Source organism: Alexandromys fortis, unplaced genomic scaffold (assembly GCF_014885135.2).
Source record: "Alexandromys fortis isolate MF-2015 unplaced genomic scaffold, M_Fortis_MF-2015_v1.1 scaffold_13, whole genome shotgun sequence".
NCBI classification, from domain to species: Eukaryota; Metazoa; Chordata; class Mammalia; order Rodentia; family Cricetidae; genus Alexandromys; species Alexandromys fortis.
In genome coordinates, this window is record NW_026067908.1 from 9,185,823 (window position 1) to 9,198,471 (window position 12,649).

Below are 12,649 nucleotides of genomic sequence, written 5' to 3' on the forward strand. Positions count from 1 at the left end.
AAGAGCTGTATATGAATAGATGTTTTAATGAACTGTGGCCTGGCTACTGGCAAGCCTAAACATGGTCTCAGAGTAGAAATTGCTGTTGCTTTGACTAATGGTGTTAAATAACTATTCTGTGGGTTTGAAGAAAATGGGATGCGATATGAACATTTCCTGAATCCTTATTATGTACTGGTCACTTACATGAGCTATAATCCAACTTTCTTAATAGCTGAAGAAAGATTAAATGATCCCCATTTTGTTAATATGAAAAGAGGTTCAGGACATTAAAAAAAAAAAACTTGCCTGAAGTCACAGTGTTGGCAGATAAGTTCCTTCCGAAGGCCTGGTCTGTAGAGTCTGCTTCCTTCTAGCAGGCTCGGGAGCCTTTAGAACAAAGCATGTACTCTTTCTGGGGAGCAGACTCACTCATGGCAGAACTATACACTGGTATAGGTTCTCGGAGAGCAGTGTGGGGAGTAATCTTGATTGGAAGTAGGTTAATCCTGTCTTTTTGTTGGGGTTAGTGGTAGATTGTTCCATGTACAGTCAGCTATAAATGAAAGAAGAACATGGATGATGTAAGTAACGGTGTTGTGGTACGAATTAAATTTGAAGCTTAGGACATGATCCTAACTTGGAGTTCTTACATTCCCATGTATCTTTGAGACAAGTCACTATATCATTTATTTCTGAGCATCTTTCCTGTGTTAAAAGAGTTCTGTGTTAACGTCTCTTAAAATGTGTAAGAAATCTAGGTTAGGATTTACCACAGAGGAAAGGTATCTGGTGTGAATCTGAGGTGGTGTAGGATCTAGAACCCATGTGCGTGGCTGTCAGAAAGGCTCATATCTGTTCAGGTATGAGCTGAATAGCAGTATTTACTACTCAGGTAAAGCTCGTGCTTAGCCTTCCTCCCTCAACAGCCACCTCCCCTTATCTTGATATGTAGGCCTGGATGACCTAGAACCTGGTGTGAACATCAGGCCGGTCTTGAACTGAGAGCTGTTCTCTTGCCTCTACCTCCTAAGTACTGGGATTAAGGGTATGTAAAACCACACCTGCCTAGTTCTTGGTTTTCTTACCCACCAAATGCACCAAGAAATGCTCACCTGCTTGGAGACTTGTTTTAGAGACATGATCAGAGCAGTAACATAGAACAGATTGGTAGGCAGAGCCAATATGATAAGGCATCCCTTAGGACCCAAAGTATACTACAAGACATTGACTGTCATGTTGCTCATCACATTTGTCTGAAGCCTTGTTTAGGGGGTCCACGATAAAGTCTGGGATATACTGCAGATTTTAGGTGTTCAGTAAGTTGGGCTCATTGTCAGCTTGTTTTTTTTTTTTTTTGTGGGTGTACTTTCCATGTGTGTGTGTGAATAAATGTGTGTGTGTGTGTGTGTGTGTGTGTATTCATGTTTATGATACTTTATCTTTAAGGCTGTTTGCAAATAAACAGTTGGAGCCTTCTTCTGGCTGGAAGCCATACTTTACCTGTAGGGTGTGGATGCATTGTACCTGACAGGATGCTTCATAAATAAGTTTCCTTGATCCGTGTTATATACCCTGAGGAGGGTTGTTATCCAGTTTGCAGAAGTGAGGGGGATTCTCAAGGATGCACAGTGGTGTTGTTTAGAATAGAACCTCTCTGATGCCTCTGGCTTCTGTGCCTGATTGCATGTGACTCTCCCAGCCATCTGCTGCACCTGCTGTATTTCTGCTCCATTTGGGACTTCCACGAGGGCCTGCTTACAGGACAGTGCGAGAAGCAGCTCGGTGCAGATGAAAGAGTAACACTGGAGCAGAGCCCACACCATGTCGTTCCCTTACTTGTGCACAGCCATAGTGTTTCTATTCCATGGCGATTAAGTGCTTATGTGTTGTGAAAAGAAAGACCATGTACCTGCCTGCGTGGAGTGCAGATTCCAGTAGGTGAGACATATGGTGCAGAGTCACGTGGGGAGAGCTGTGAAGAGAAACCTATCAAAGGGAAAGAGGGGACCGTGCTATTTTGAAAACGGTGGCTAGGGAAAATAATTTTGTAAGGCTCACCTGAGCAGACTCTTAAATAAATGGGCTGAGAAATAGTTTATATGTCTCTGGAGAGTAACCTGGGCAGGAGCAAAAGCAGGTTCGGAGCTGTGAGGAGCTTAGCACTGTCTGAAGTAGTAAAAGCCAGGAAAGGTAAGGGAACCCTTACTGAGGTGAGGGGAGGGACCTGAAGGTGCATTCCAGGTAGAACTCACCATAAACACAGGCTGGCTGCGGGAGCAGATCCATGGTCAGAAGATGGACAGAGACCTGGGGAAACTCTACTTTTCCTGAACAGGAAAACTAGGACCAAAGAGAACTTGGGTCTCTGTTCCGAGACCAGTCAGTGCCCTCACAGAGAAAGAGAACTTGGGTCTCTGTTCCGAGACCAGTCAGTGCCCTCACAGAGAAATGTGAAGAGAGCAGGACTGACAGCCTCTGGCCCCACTGTTTTTCATTGCTTGACTTTGTCTGAGTCCCCTCTGTGCTCTCTCTCTGCCTTGTCCCAGGGGAAATGAGTTAGGCAGATAAAATACTCCCTAGGTAGAACCCTTTCTGGAGCAAAAGGCACGCTGGTGTGGATGCTAGGTTCGTGTTAGCTAGTGTGAGCCCAGTGTCTGAGAGAGTCAGGACTGTTAACTGCTCTCACCATTAGACTCCAGAGCCACATAGTACAAGGATGGTCACATTTTCTTCAGCTATTTAAATAAAGAAACTCTGGAAAAATAGAAACCAGTAAAGTAGCCAAAAACTTGTTATGCATGTGTGTGGGGGAACAGGGTAAGTATATTTTTTCTATTATGGAACCATGCAGAAGTACTTAAAAACTATAGTTTATAAATTGAACTATTAAAAAAAGTATTCTGTCATGCATCTTAAATTTAAAAATAATTAGGGCAGGCAGAACAAACTGAATTATTCTTATTACTCACTAATAAGACCAGGCAGCAAAGTCCATTCAGGCAGGGAGACTTGCTTTTCTCACCAGGAATCTAGGGAGAGGGCTCTGAAAGTGCAGGAGTGGAGACAGCCCATGATGCTGTGGGCATGGAATTTAAGTAAGAATTGGAGACTCAGACACCCTAAGGCTCCATATAAATTACAAAACAGAATCTAACCAAAAACTCATCCCAGGGAATGCATAGTTGTACAAGGCTATGTGTTCCTCCCCTTCCTCCCTCCTTCTCCTTTCTTATTTGCAAAATCTTGGGATACTAGAAAGAATCGTTATACTTAGTTCTAGAAAAGATGCATCTTACAAAATACTCATAAAACACAAAACAACAACAACAAAATACAAAACATAGTCAGTTTTGATTTTTGCCAGTAATCTCAGAACTTGGGAGGCTGAGACAGGAGGATGGGGCTGAGTTTAAGTCCAGCCTTGCCAGCAGTGTGAGACTGTCTCAGAACCAGCCAGCTAGTCAGCAATCAATCACCCAAATCCCCCAAAGGCTAGCCACTGTGGAAGCAGGAGTACCAGGAGTTCAAGATCATCCTTGGCCACATAGTAGATTTAAGACTAGCCTGGACTATATGAGACCCTTTGTGTTATACAGAAATAACCTTGCTGTTTATGTAAAAAAAAATCTAGTAACTTATGTCAAATAAGTATGAGTATCATTTAACTAGCGATTTTCTAAAGCATCAGGATAGATGTGTTTACTCTGAGCATCAGGATAGCTGTGGTTATGCTCTGAGCCGCTGCCTCCATAAGGGAATGCTGCAGCACAAAGCCAGCATTGAGAGTGGCAAGTGCTGGGCTTGCTTCCTGGCAGCACTCGCAGCTGGATGTTCTCAGGTACCTGTGGACGAACAGACCCCTGCTGTGGACCTTACAAGGCCACGTAACCATGCATTGCATGGTGTCCACTGCTGTAGCCTGTGTGTTGTGTGGTGTCCACTGCTGTAGCCCGTGTGTTGTATCATGTCCTCTGCTGTAGCCCGTGTGTTGTGTGGTGTCCTCTGCTGTAGCCCATGTGTTGTGTAGTGTCCAGTACTGTAGCCCGTGTGTTGTATCATGTCCTCTGCTGTAGCCCGTGTGTTGTGTGATGTCTTCATTGTGTTGCTGTTTGAGTGCTGCTCAGAGAAGTTAAAGGAAAAGTTGCTGTCCGAGTCTAAGTAATTACTAACCATTACTTCATTAATAAGTAATGAAGCCTTTTAGGATCCTCACTTATCCTATTTGAAATACTAAGTTTTTCAGGCTTTCTCCGAGGACCACACAGGGTTTTTGTTTCTATTTATTTATTTATTTATTTATTTATTTATTTATTTATTTTGAGATTCTGTAGTATTTTCTCTTGTAGAGACAAATCCCTTATTTCTAGGCTTTGGTGTTCTCCTTGCAAAACAAATGTGTTGGATCAGAGATTCTTCATACATATGGGTGTGTCTTTCTCAGCTTGCATGTTCTCTACCTATTCTTGCCTTTGAGGCTGTCCTTTTTAAAAATAGGAGCCATGACTCAGTAGGTGAGGTGGGTCGAATTTTCCTACCATACATAAGTTATAGGTGTTAGAGCCCGAGGGCAGAGAGTAAGTAGTGACCAGTCTGGGCTCTCATTTTCCATCTAAGGCAGGAGAAGACGGAGAGAGCTTGTGGCAGATGGTAGAGTGTGGTGTGGAGTAGGCGGGTAGCCAGGGCGCCGCCCTTGGCCTCACTTTCCTAAGACAGGGAGAGAACTGTGGAGAAGATTTGTACTGCCGTTATCCTCTGTCTTGACAAGTTTCCTGGCAGCTTACTTCTGGGTAAGGACTCAAGCTTTTTCCTCCGTAGTTTTCAAAGGGACATTGTATCATGCTCACAATTCTTGTTAAATATATGGTGCTTATTTACGTGTTCTGTTTGCTCTCTGACCACAGTGTATGTTGCTCGTGTCTGTCCTCTGCCCCTCTCGTTCTCCGTGGGTAGCTCCTTAGCAGTAGCAGGCATTTCTAGGATTTTGTGGCTCTTGAAGTTACATCACTCAAGGAATGTAGTTTACCAAGTTAGATGTTTGTTGGTGCACAAACAAGCTCTCACTTTAAGGTGAATAAAAAGTAGCTTATTCCAGAGCCAGATTCCAGTGACCATAGCCCAGGAACACATTTTTTTATGTTACCCCAAATATAATGTTTCTTGTGGAAGCCGTGTCATGAAGTTTTATGGTTTTACAGAACAAAGGAAGCCATAAATCAAGGCAAGTTTAAAGCATATTGGTGGGTACCTCAGGGAGGCAGTTACAATCAAATGGGGGAAGTTTGTCTATCTGATGTTGTCTGATGGCACCCTTAGCTTTTGGGTTGGTGGATGTTAATGAATAGACTCCAACATGTTTTTATTTAATAGCTACATAATGTTAGTTCTTACACAGAGGTGAGCAAGGAATGGCTGTTCAGGGGCCTAGCATAGCCCAGGTAAGGAGATGAACCTCTGGACCACAGCTTTCCTAGAGTAGCCCAGGTAAGGTGATGAACCTCTGGACCGCAGCTTTCCTAGAATAGCCCAGGTAAGGCGATGAACCTCTGGACCGCATCTTTCCTAGAGTAGCCCAGGTAAGGCGATGAACCTCTGGACCACAGCTTCCCTAGAGTAGCCCAGGTAAGGTAATGAACCTCTGGACCACAGCTTTCCAACCTTGCCTGTCACTGCCGTTGGAATCAGGGCACCAGTCTTTGCAGACAGAGCTTTTTTTCCTGGAATTACCCTTCACAAAATTAAGCAGTATTTACAAATTACTTTTTAAAATTAAGTAAAAAATTAGCTGAGAGTGGTGTCACGTGCCCTTTATCCCATTACTTGGGAAGCAGAGGAAGGCAGATCTCTGAGTTCTAGACCAGGCTGGTCTACATAGAGTTCTGGGCCAGCCAGGGATGCATAGTAAGACCCTGTCTGAGAGAGAGAGAGAGGGAGAGAGAGAGAGAGAGAGAGAGAGAGAGAGAGAGAGAGAGAGAGAGAGAGAGAGAGAGAGAGAGAGAGAGAGAGAGAGAGAGAGAGAGAGAGAGAGAGAGAGAGAGAGAGAGAGAGAAGAAATAAGCTGGCTGGCTTCTCTTAAAGAATCATCTTTTGTTTGGGGGGCCTTATTCTGGTCTGCTTGAGTGAGGAGAGCTGACGTGGGCAAAGCCAGTCAATGATTGCATGCATTCTGGCCCAAAGCAAGTGTGATCTATTTGTTGTTATTAAAACCTGTGTTTGAGATAAGAGGATTTTGGAAGCTTTGACCCTAAAACCAGCAGGAAATGCAGAGTAGCTCTTAAGGGCTTGCTTCTTCCCTTTCCAGTCTCTTAGAGCTTCCCTGGCGTTCTTTCTTGCTCAGTGTAGATGGGATGATCAGGCTATAGGGCAGGACACACACCTCTGCAGGATAACTGTGTGCTTGACATTGCTGAGTTTGCTGCATAGTTAAGACATGTAATAAGGAGTAGCTTTTATTGCTTTTCTTATTTTGATGCCCTCTTGTGGCACAGGAGCAGCCGTGTGTGTTGTAGGCTCTGGTTGGGTCATATTTATCCTGCAGCTGTGTTTTCAAGTGCCTGCTGCTTGCATCGTTAGAGCCAAAGATCTATTCCTGTGCTAAAGTCAGAATCCAGAAGGCTGACTAACTTTCTCCAGAGGCAAGCCAAATACGTAGGGAAGGGGGCAGGGATCCCAGAAGAATTGTGTGTCTCCTTTTGAATATTCATTACTGGAATAAAATCTAGTGTTCCATAAAAAGAGATCCTTAAAGCGTAGACTATGCAAACTCAGGCCTATATATTAACTCTCTGACCTGCTGTTAGTCAAGTGTTGTCTTCTGGGGATAATAAGACCTTGATTCTCCATCTTACACAGTTGTGGAATTCAAATAGCATGATTTGTGCTGAAGCACTCCTACCTCCATAAATATCAGCCAGTGACTGTATTGGTTTACTTTCGTCAATGGCAAACATGGATAAACCATCCTTAGCACAGTGCCCCGAGGTGTCAGAAGTGCACAGCCACAGACAGGAAGATAGGAACTCATGAATGTGATACCGGTTATTTTTTTACTCACAGGTGGCTCCTGTACTCGTGTGTGTGACTTATGTATAATTAAGGGTATTTACTAAGACTGTACCTAAGAACTTGTAGAACTCATTCATTGAAAGACAAGATTTTGAAGGGGCTGTAGAGATGAATTAGAGGGTAAAAGTACTTGCCAACAAGCCCAATGACCTGAGTTGGATCTTTGGAATCAACATAGTGGAAGTGAAAAACCAACTTTTCTAAAGTTTCCTCTGACCCCCCAACACATGGCTTGTACATTCTCTTCCCCCAAATAAGTAAATGTAATTTATGGGCAAGCTCAGTGGGTAAGAGTGCTTGTTCTGCAGGCATGAGAACCTGAGTTTGGATCCCCAACATCCAGATTAAAAAAAAAAAAAAGCAAAAAAAAAAAAAAAAAAAAAAAAAAAAAAAAAAAAAAAAAAAAAAAAAAAAAGACCAGGCAAGGCTTTGTATACGATAACTCCAGCATTAGCGAATGAAGACAGGTGTAACTCACTGGCTAGGCAGCCTAGCCAAAAGGGAGCTTCCATGGCGCAGTGAGAGATCTGGTTTCAAAGCAGTTAGGTAGGGAGTGAGAGCGTGGTGTTTGAGGTCTTGCATGGCCGCATGCACACATACAGGCTTGTACAACTATACACTCAGGTTTGTATGTCTCACATACACAGAGCAAAACTCTGGGCAGGTGTTTCATCAAAGAAGAAATATTAAGTAAGCACATGAAAATACTCACTTTTAGTCAGTAGAGAAATACAGAATGAGAAGACAAGAGACCACTTACTGCTTGGTCGATCGACATGAAATAGTTAGATCTACGCGGGTCAGAATGCAGAGCAGTGAGAACCCCAAACGGTGCTAGTGAGAGCCTGAAATTGTGTAGCTAATGTGGAACATAATTTGGCAGTTTCTTATAAAATAAAGATAAGCTCATTAAAAGAACCGTCAACCTCACATTCCAGGTTTTATATAAGATAAATGAAAATGTGGCCACAGGTGTTGCTCAGAGATTCATTGCAACTTTATTTTTAAGAATAAATTACGTGGGAACAGTGCAAAAGAAAGTCTGTCAAGAAGTGACTCTGCAGACCGTGTACAGTTCACAGGGCAGGATGCTGTTATGGCTGATTGTACAAGTGAGTGCGCGACAGTGTTCACAGGACCCGGATGACAGCGTTATGCCAGAGCAATGAGGAAGACTCGGAAGAGCTTGTCCGTAATTGCTCTGTTGTCGGACAGAAAAGCTGTCGTAGTATTGAACTCCAGCCAGAAGACAGCATTGGATTGCTGGAGACCGGAGATACAGATGGTTTTGAGCTGCCTTGAGGGTGCTGGGAATCAGAACCAGAACCAGCATGAGATTATTGGGGAGATTTCCATTTCTTTGGGCCCATTGTTTCAATCATCTGATAGTCAGGTTGAGAGTGTCCTCATTTCTGGCAGGCCTGTTCTACTAGAGAAACACTTCAGAGGTCTCCAGGCCTGTTCTACTAGAGAAGTACTTCAGAAGTCTCCAAGGGCTAGAACAAGCGAGATATTCGACTGTGATGAGCATTTGGGTTGGGTGTAGTGTTGTCCTTATCTTGTCTGTAATAATGATTATGCACTTTATATTTGTTGATTATTATTGTTGATTATTATTTTTATTATTACTTCAAGTTGGTGTTTTTTTTTTGTTTTTATATGATATACCCCAAAAAGAAAAAAATCATGAATAAGCTGAATAATTGCTGAGCTAGGAATATGATTAGGTGAAAAGTCGGTCGTCCCATGGCAGCTCACAGTCTGAGAGCACAGTGGAGAAAGACAGCTGAGGGTAGGAGCCATGGAGGGGAGGAAGTCCTGAGGCACTACTGAAGTGCCTGCCTCATTGGCGGCTGCTGCAGAAGGAGCCTTGAGTTTAGCCTGCTCGGTGAACAAGAGTCAGTGTGGACGGGGAGGGCTTTCCAGGCCCAGACTCAGAGATGAAACTCCATCTTGTGTTTTGTGAACAGGGAGAGCCTCGTTTTGTGGGAACCAGAAACTGAGGTTTAGTTGGATTCAGGGAGTGTTGAAGCTGAACAGGTTGGCAGAGAGATAAAAGGTGAAATGTTTTTCACGTTGACTTATCCCTCCTCTGATGGAAGATGATCCTGTCTTCTTTTTTGGGTTCTTTATGTTTTGTCTTAAAACAAATAAGCACCAAAACCAGCAGAACAAGAGCTTCTGAGGAGGAGAGCTGTTTTGACTAATGTTCTCCAGACCGGCTTCCGTTGCACATGTAATTTAAGTCTGCACTTGAGCATATCCGCACTCCGGGAGGGTTAGGAAAGCCTTGGATTGACAGCCGCTACCTGCAAGAATGCATACTTAGACAGGTGTGACTTGAATCTCTAAGGAAAGGTCAGTTTCTTAGTACCAAGAAGGGGAAGCTCAAAGTCTCCTACATTTCAGTTTAGGAAGACGTAGACCTGAAAACTGGTTCAAATACTCATAACTTCAATTCTTTTTTTTATAATATTTTAATTCTTTATTCTTTGAGAATTTCATATATACATACGATTTATTTTGACTATTTTCACCTCACACTTTCCCTAATTTATTTTTAAATTTTATTTAGTTTTATTTATGTGTATTTGTGTGTGTCTGTGTGTATGTATGCTGTGTGTGGAGGAGCTTACAATGGCCGCAGGAGATTGTCAGATTCCCTGGAGGGGATTGGGAAATGAACCAGCAAGTGTTCTTAACCATTGAGTCACCTCTCCAGTCTACCTGGAGAGTTCCACTTCATATTCCTTGCCATTTTTAAAGAAATAACTGGCCAAGTCCCATTTGTCTTGCCCATGTACTCATGGGTGTGGGACCATCTACTGAAGACCATTCCCTTTAGAAATAAACGGTCTTTCCTTCCCCCAAAATTTGAAACTCCTGGGTACCACTCTGAGTCCTCGGAGTGATGTAGCTGGGAGGTGACAGATGAACCAAAGGACTCCAGCCAATGACAGCTGTTGGGAGGGCCTGCTCCATAACCCAGTGCTTCCTTGTGTGTTGCAGGCGATGGAGTTTGAGGGCTGGACAGACACCCTGTTCCTTCTGCAGTTCACCCTCTCCTGTGTGATGGGGTAAGCCTTTATACATTCCTAGCGCATCATTTCCTAGAGAAGCAGGCTTCAGGAAGTTGTTTGAATTCTTCTCCCTTGTTTCTGAGTGTCTTGTTCAGTTTCCTGAGTGTGTCACCTTCTAGATCTGGGAATATGCCGAACTGATCCCAAGCCACACAAGGATGGATGGAGAAATGAAATGTATATTCTTCCACCATCCTACTGTCTGATAACAGCTATTATATTTCCATTTGCATCATTTCATTTTTCTCAACATTGACGTCTAATGGAAATCATTGCCCCTCACCTATAAGAAAGAAGACTCAGAGCTTAAGTAATCATCTAAGTTTGCATGGTTAGTGGTTGACAGTGGTGGCATTTAGACTTGGGGCTACCTGACTTCTGTGTGGAAAGGAAGAGGGTCTCTGCATCTTTCAGGTGTGTTTTCCTTAGCTCGCCAATTTGGTTGTACCTCCTGCCTGAACATCTACACAGTGAGACAGTGTTCCAAAGCCTCAGTGGATCTGGGTGTTACAAATGCTGCCGGGCAGTTGTCCAGTAGACCTGCCACTCCCTCTTAAATTCTCATTTGCTTTTCTTCCACTATTGAGAAACTATCTTGCCTTCATCCTGGTCCTAGGGTCATTTTGTCCTAGTGGTAAGTGCCCAGATGGCAAAGGCCTATGAGCGTGAGCATCCTGTGTGACTTACATGAGTTAGCAGGAAGGATGTTCTCTAAGGAATCCTCATCACTGTAAATGAGATGGGCATGCTTTTGGTAGCAGGAAGAACACCGTGTCAGAAAATAGACACATATTTCTCTTGAGTACAGCTTCAAAGATCTGAAGCTGAGGCGAGTGAGGCACAGAGAGGTCTCTGTTGCTCAGAGCCCGTATGGCTGGCGCTGGGTGGCTCTCCTGGTGAAGGATTGTAGGACAGTAAGCTCTAGCCTGGGAAGGATTCTAGCCTGTGAAGGATTGTGGGACAGCAAGCTCTAGCCTGGGAGGGACTGTGGGAAAGCAAGGTCTAGCCTGGGACGGACTGTGGGAAAGCAAGCTCTAGCCTGGGAAGGATTCTAGCCTGTGAAGGATTGTGGGACAGCAAGCTCTAGCCTGGGAGGGACTGTGGGATAGCAAGCTCTAGCCTGGGAAGGATTGTGGGAAAGCAAGCTCTAGCCTGGGAAGGATTGTGGGCTAGCAAGCTATAGCCCATGAAGGACTGTGGGACAGCAAGCTCTCGCCTGGGAGGGATTGTGGGAAAGTAAGTGCTAGCCTATAACAGACCCTTTCCTCTCTGCCTAGGTTTATCTTGATGTATGCTACAGTGCTCTGCACGCAGTACAATTCTGCTCTTACCACAACAATAGTTGGCTGCATTAAGGTGAGATGAAATAACAATACTGTTTCTTTTTGGAATCTGCTTTATTTAAAAATGTTCCTCTAACTTAAAACTCTGGGGGGCAGTGGGATGCCTTAGTTGGTAAATATGCTTGCCACTGAACTTGACAGCCTGGGCACAATCTCTAAAACTCACGTGTACAAGGTGGAAACTGATCTTGTGTTGTCCTCTGACCTCTCCCCGCATACTGTGGGGACCCACGTGGTACAAGGTGGGAACTGACTCTTGTGTTGGCTTCTATCTACATTATGTGAGATGAATGCTTCCCAAAATAAAGAAGCAAAAACTGTCTTGAATTGCTTTAAATTAAAATTTGGCTATGTGGCCAATAATATGGCTCAGGAAGTAAAAGCGCTTGCTGTGTGAGCCTGATGACCTGCGTTCGCTTCTTAGAATTCATGTCTAAGTGAAAGGAGAGAACTGATTCCATGGAATTGGCCTCTGACTGCATGCGTCCCTCCCCTATCACGTACACAATAATAATAAAGTAAATATGGAGAGAATCTGCCAGTAACCTTAAGTCTCATAGCTTTATTCCTGTGTGCCAGCTTACTAGCTTGGCACTCCGTGGTGGTGATTTCTAAACTAGTTTATAAGAACTTAAGAACGGTATAGCTTTTACTTGGAGGTGGCTTAGCTCTGGGGAGTGCGGGAAGGAGAAACACATTAGTTATTGCAGAAGAAGAAAGAGCAGTAGACAGCTTCCCTCCAGAGTGGTAGACCTAGCCCTTCAGCCCCAGTGAGAACAGTGCTTCCAGCCTTTCTTTGGGAGGTAAAGCCTGCCAGAAGCGAATACAGGGGCGTTTCCTGTGTCTGAGCCAGCCCTCAAATGGCCTGCTTTTTAAAAGCTGTGCCTGGCTTCCAGTGCTGCCTTTCCTCCCATTCCCCTTTATTTAAGGAAGAATCATTTGTCTCCAAGCAGGAAAGCCAAACTAACTATAGTGTTGAGCTAATGCTTGTTGAAACCTGGGACCTCATTTATCAGACTTAGTGATTCTAGTTCTTCAGTTTGAAGAATGCTCCAGATGCCCAGATTCCTCTGCCATCAGGATGTGGGCTTTCTGGAAGAGTATACCAAGAGAGGGGGTCTGTGATCATTTTGGAAAAGGAAGGCAGTTGCCACTCTGATGCCCTTGTCAATCAGCAGTGAG

General features: G+C 44.0%; 1 protein-coding gene across 1 annotated transcript in view; it reads left to right on the forward strand.

Annotated features, from left to right (window-relative positions):
* The window catches only part of Slc35d1 (solute carrier family 35 member D1), a 38,824-nt gene that overhangs the window by 11,963 nt on the left and 14,212 nt on the right, over window positions 1-12,649 (forward strand). The window contains exons 9-10 of the mRNA XM_050136217.1: window positions 10,054-10,121; window positions 11,402-11,480. Of these exons, the coding sequence (XP_049992174.1) occupies window positions 10,054-10,121; window positions 11,402-11,480 (147 nt within the window). The remainder of the gene's footprint in view (window positions 1-10,053; window positions 10,122-11,401; window positions 11,481-12,649) is intronic.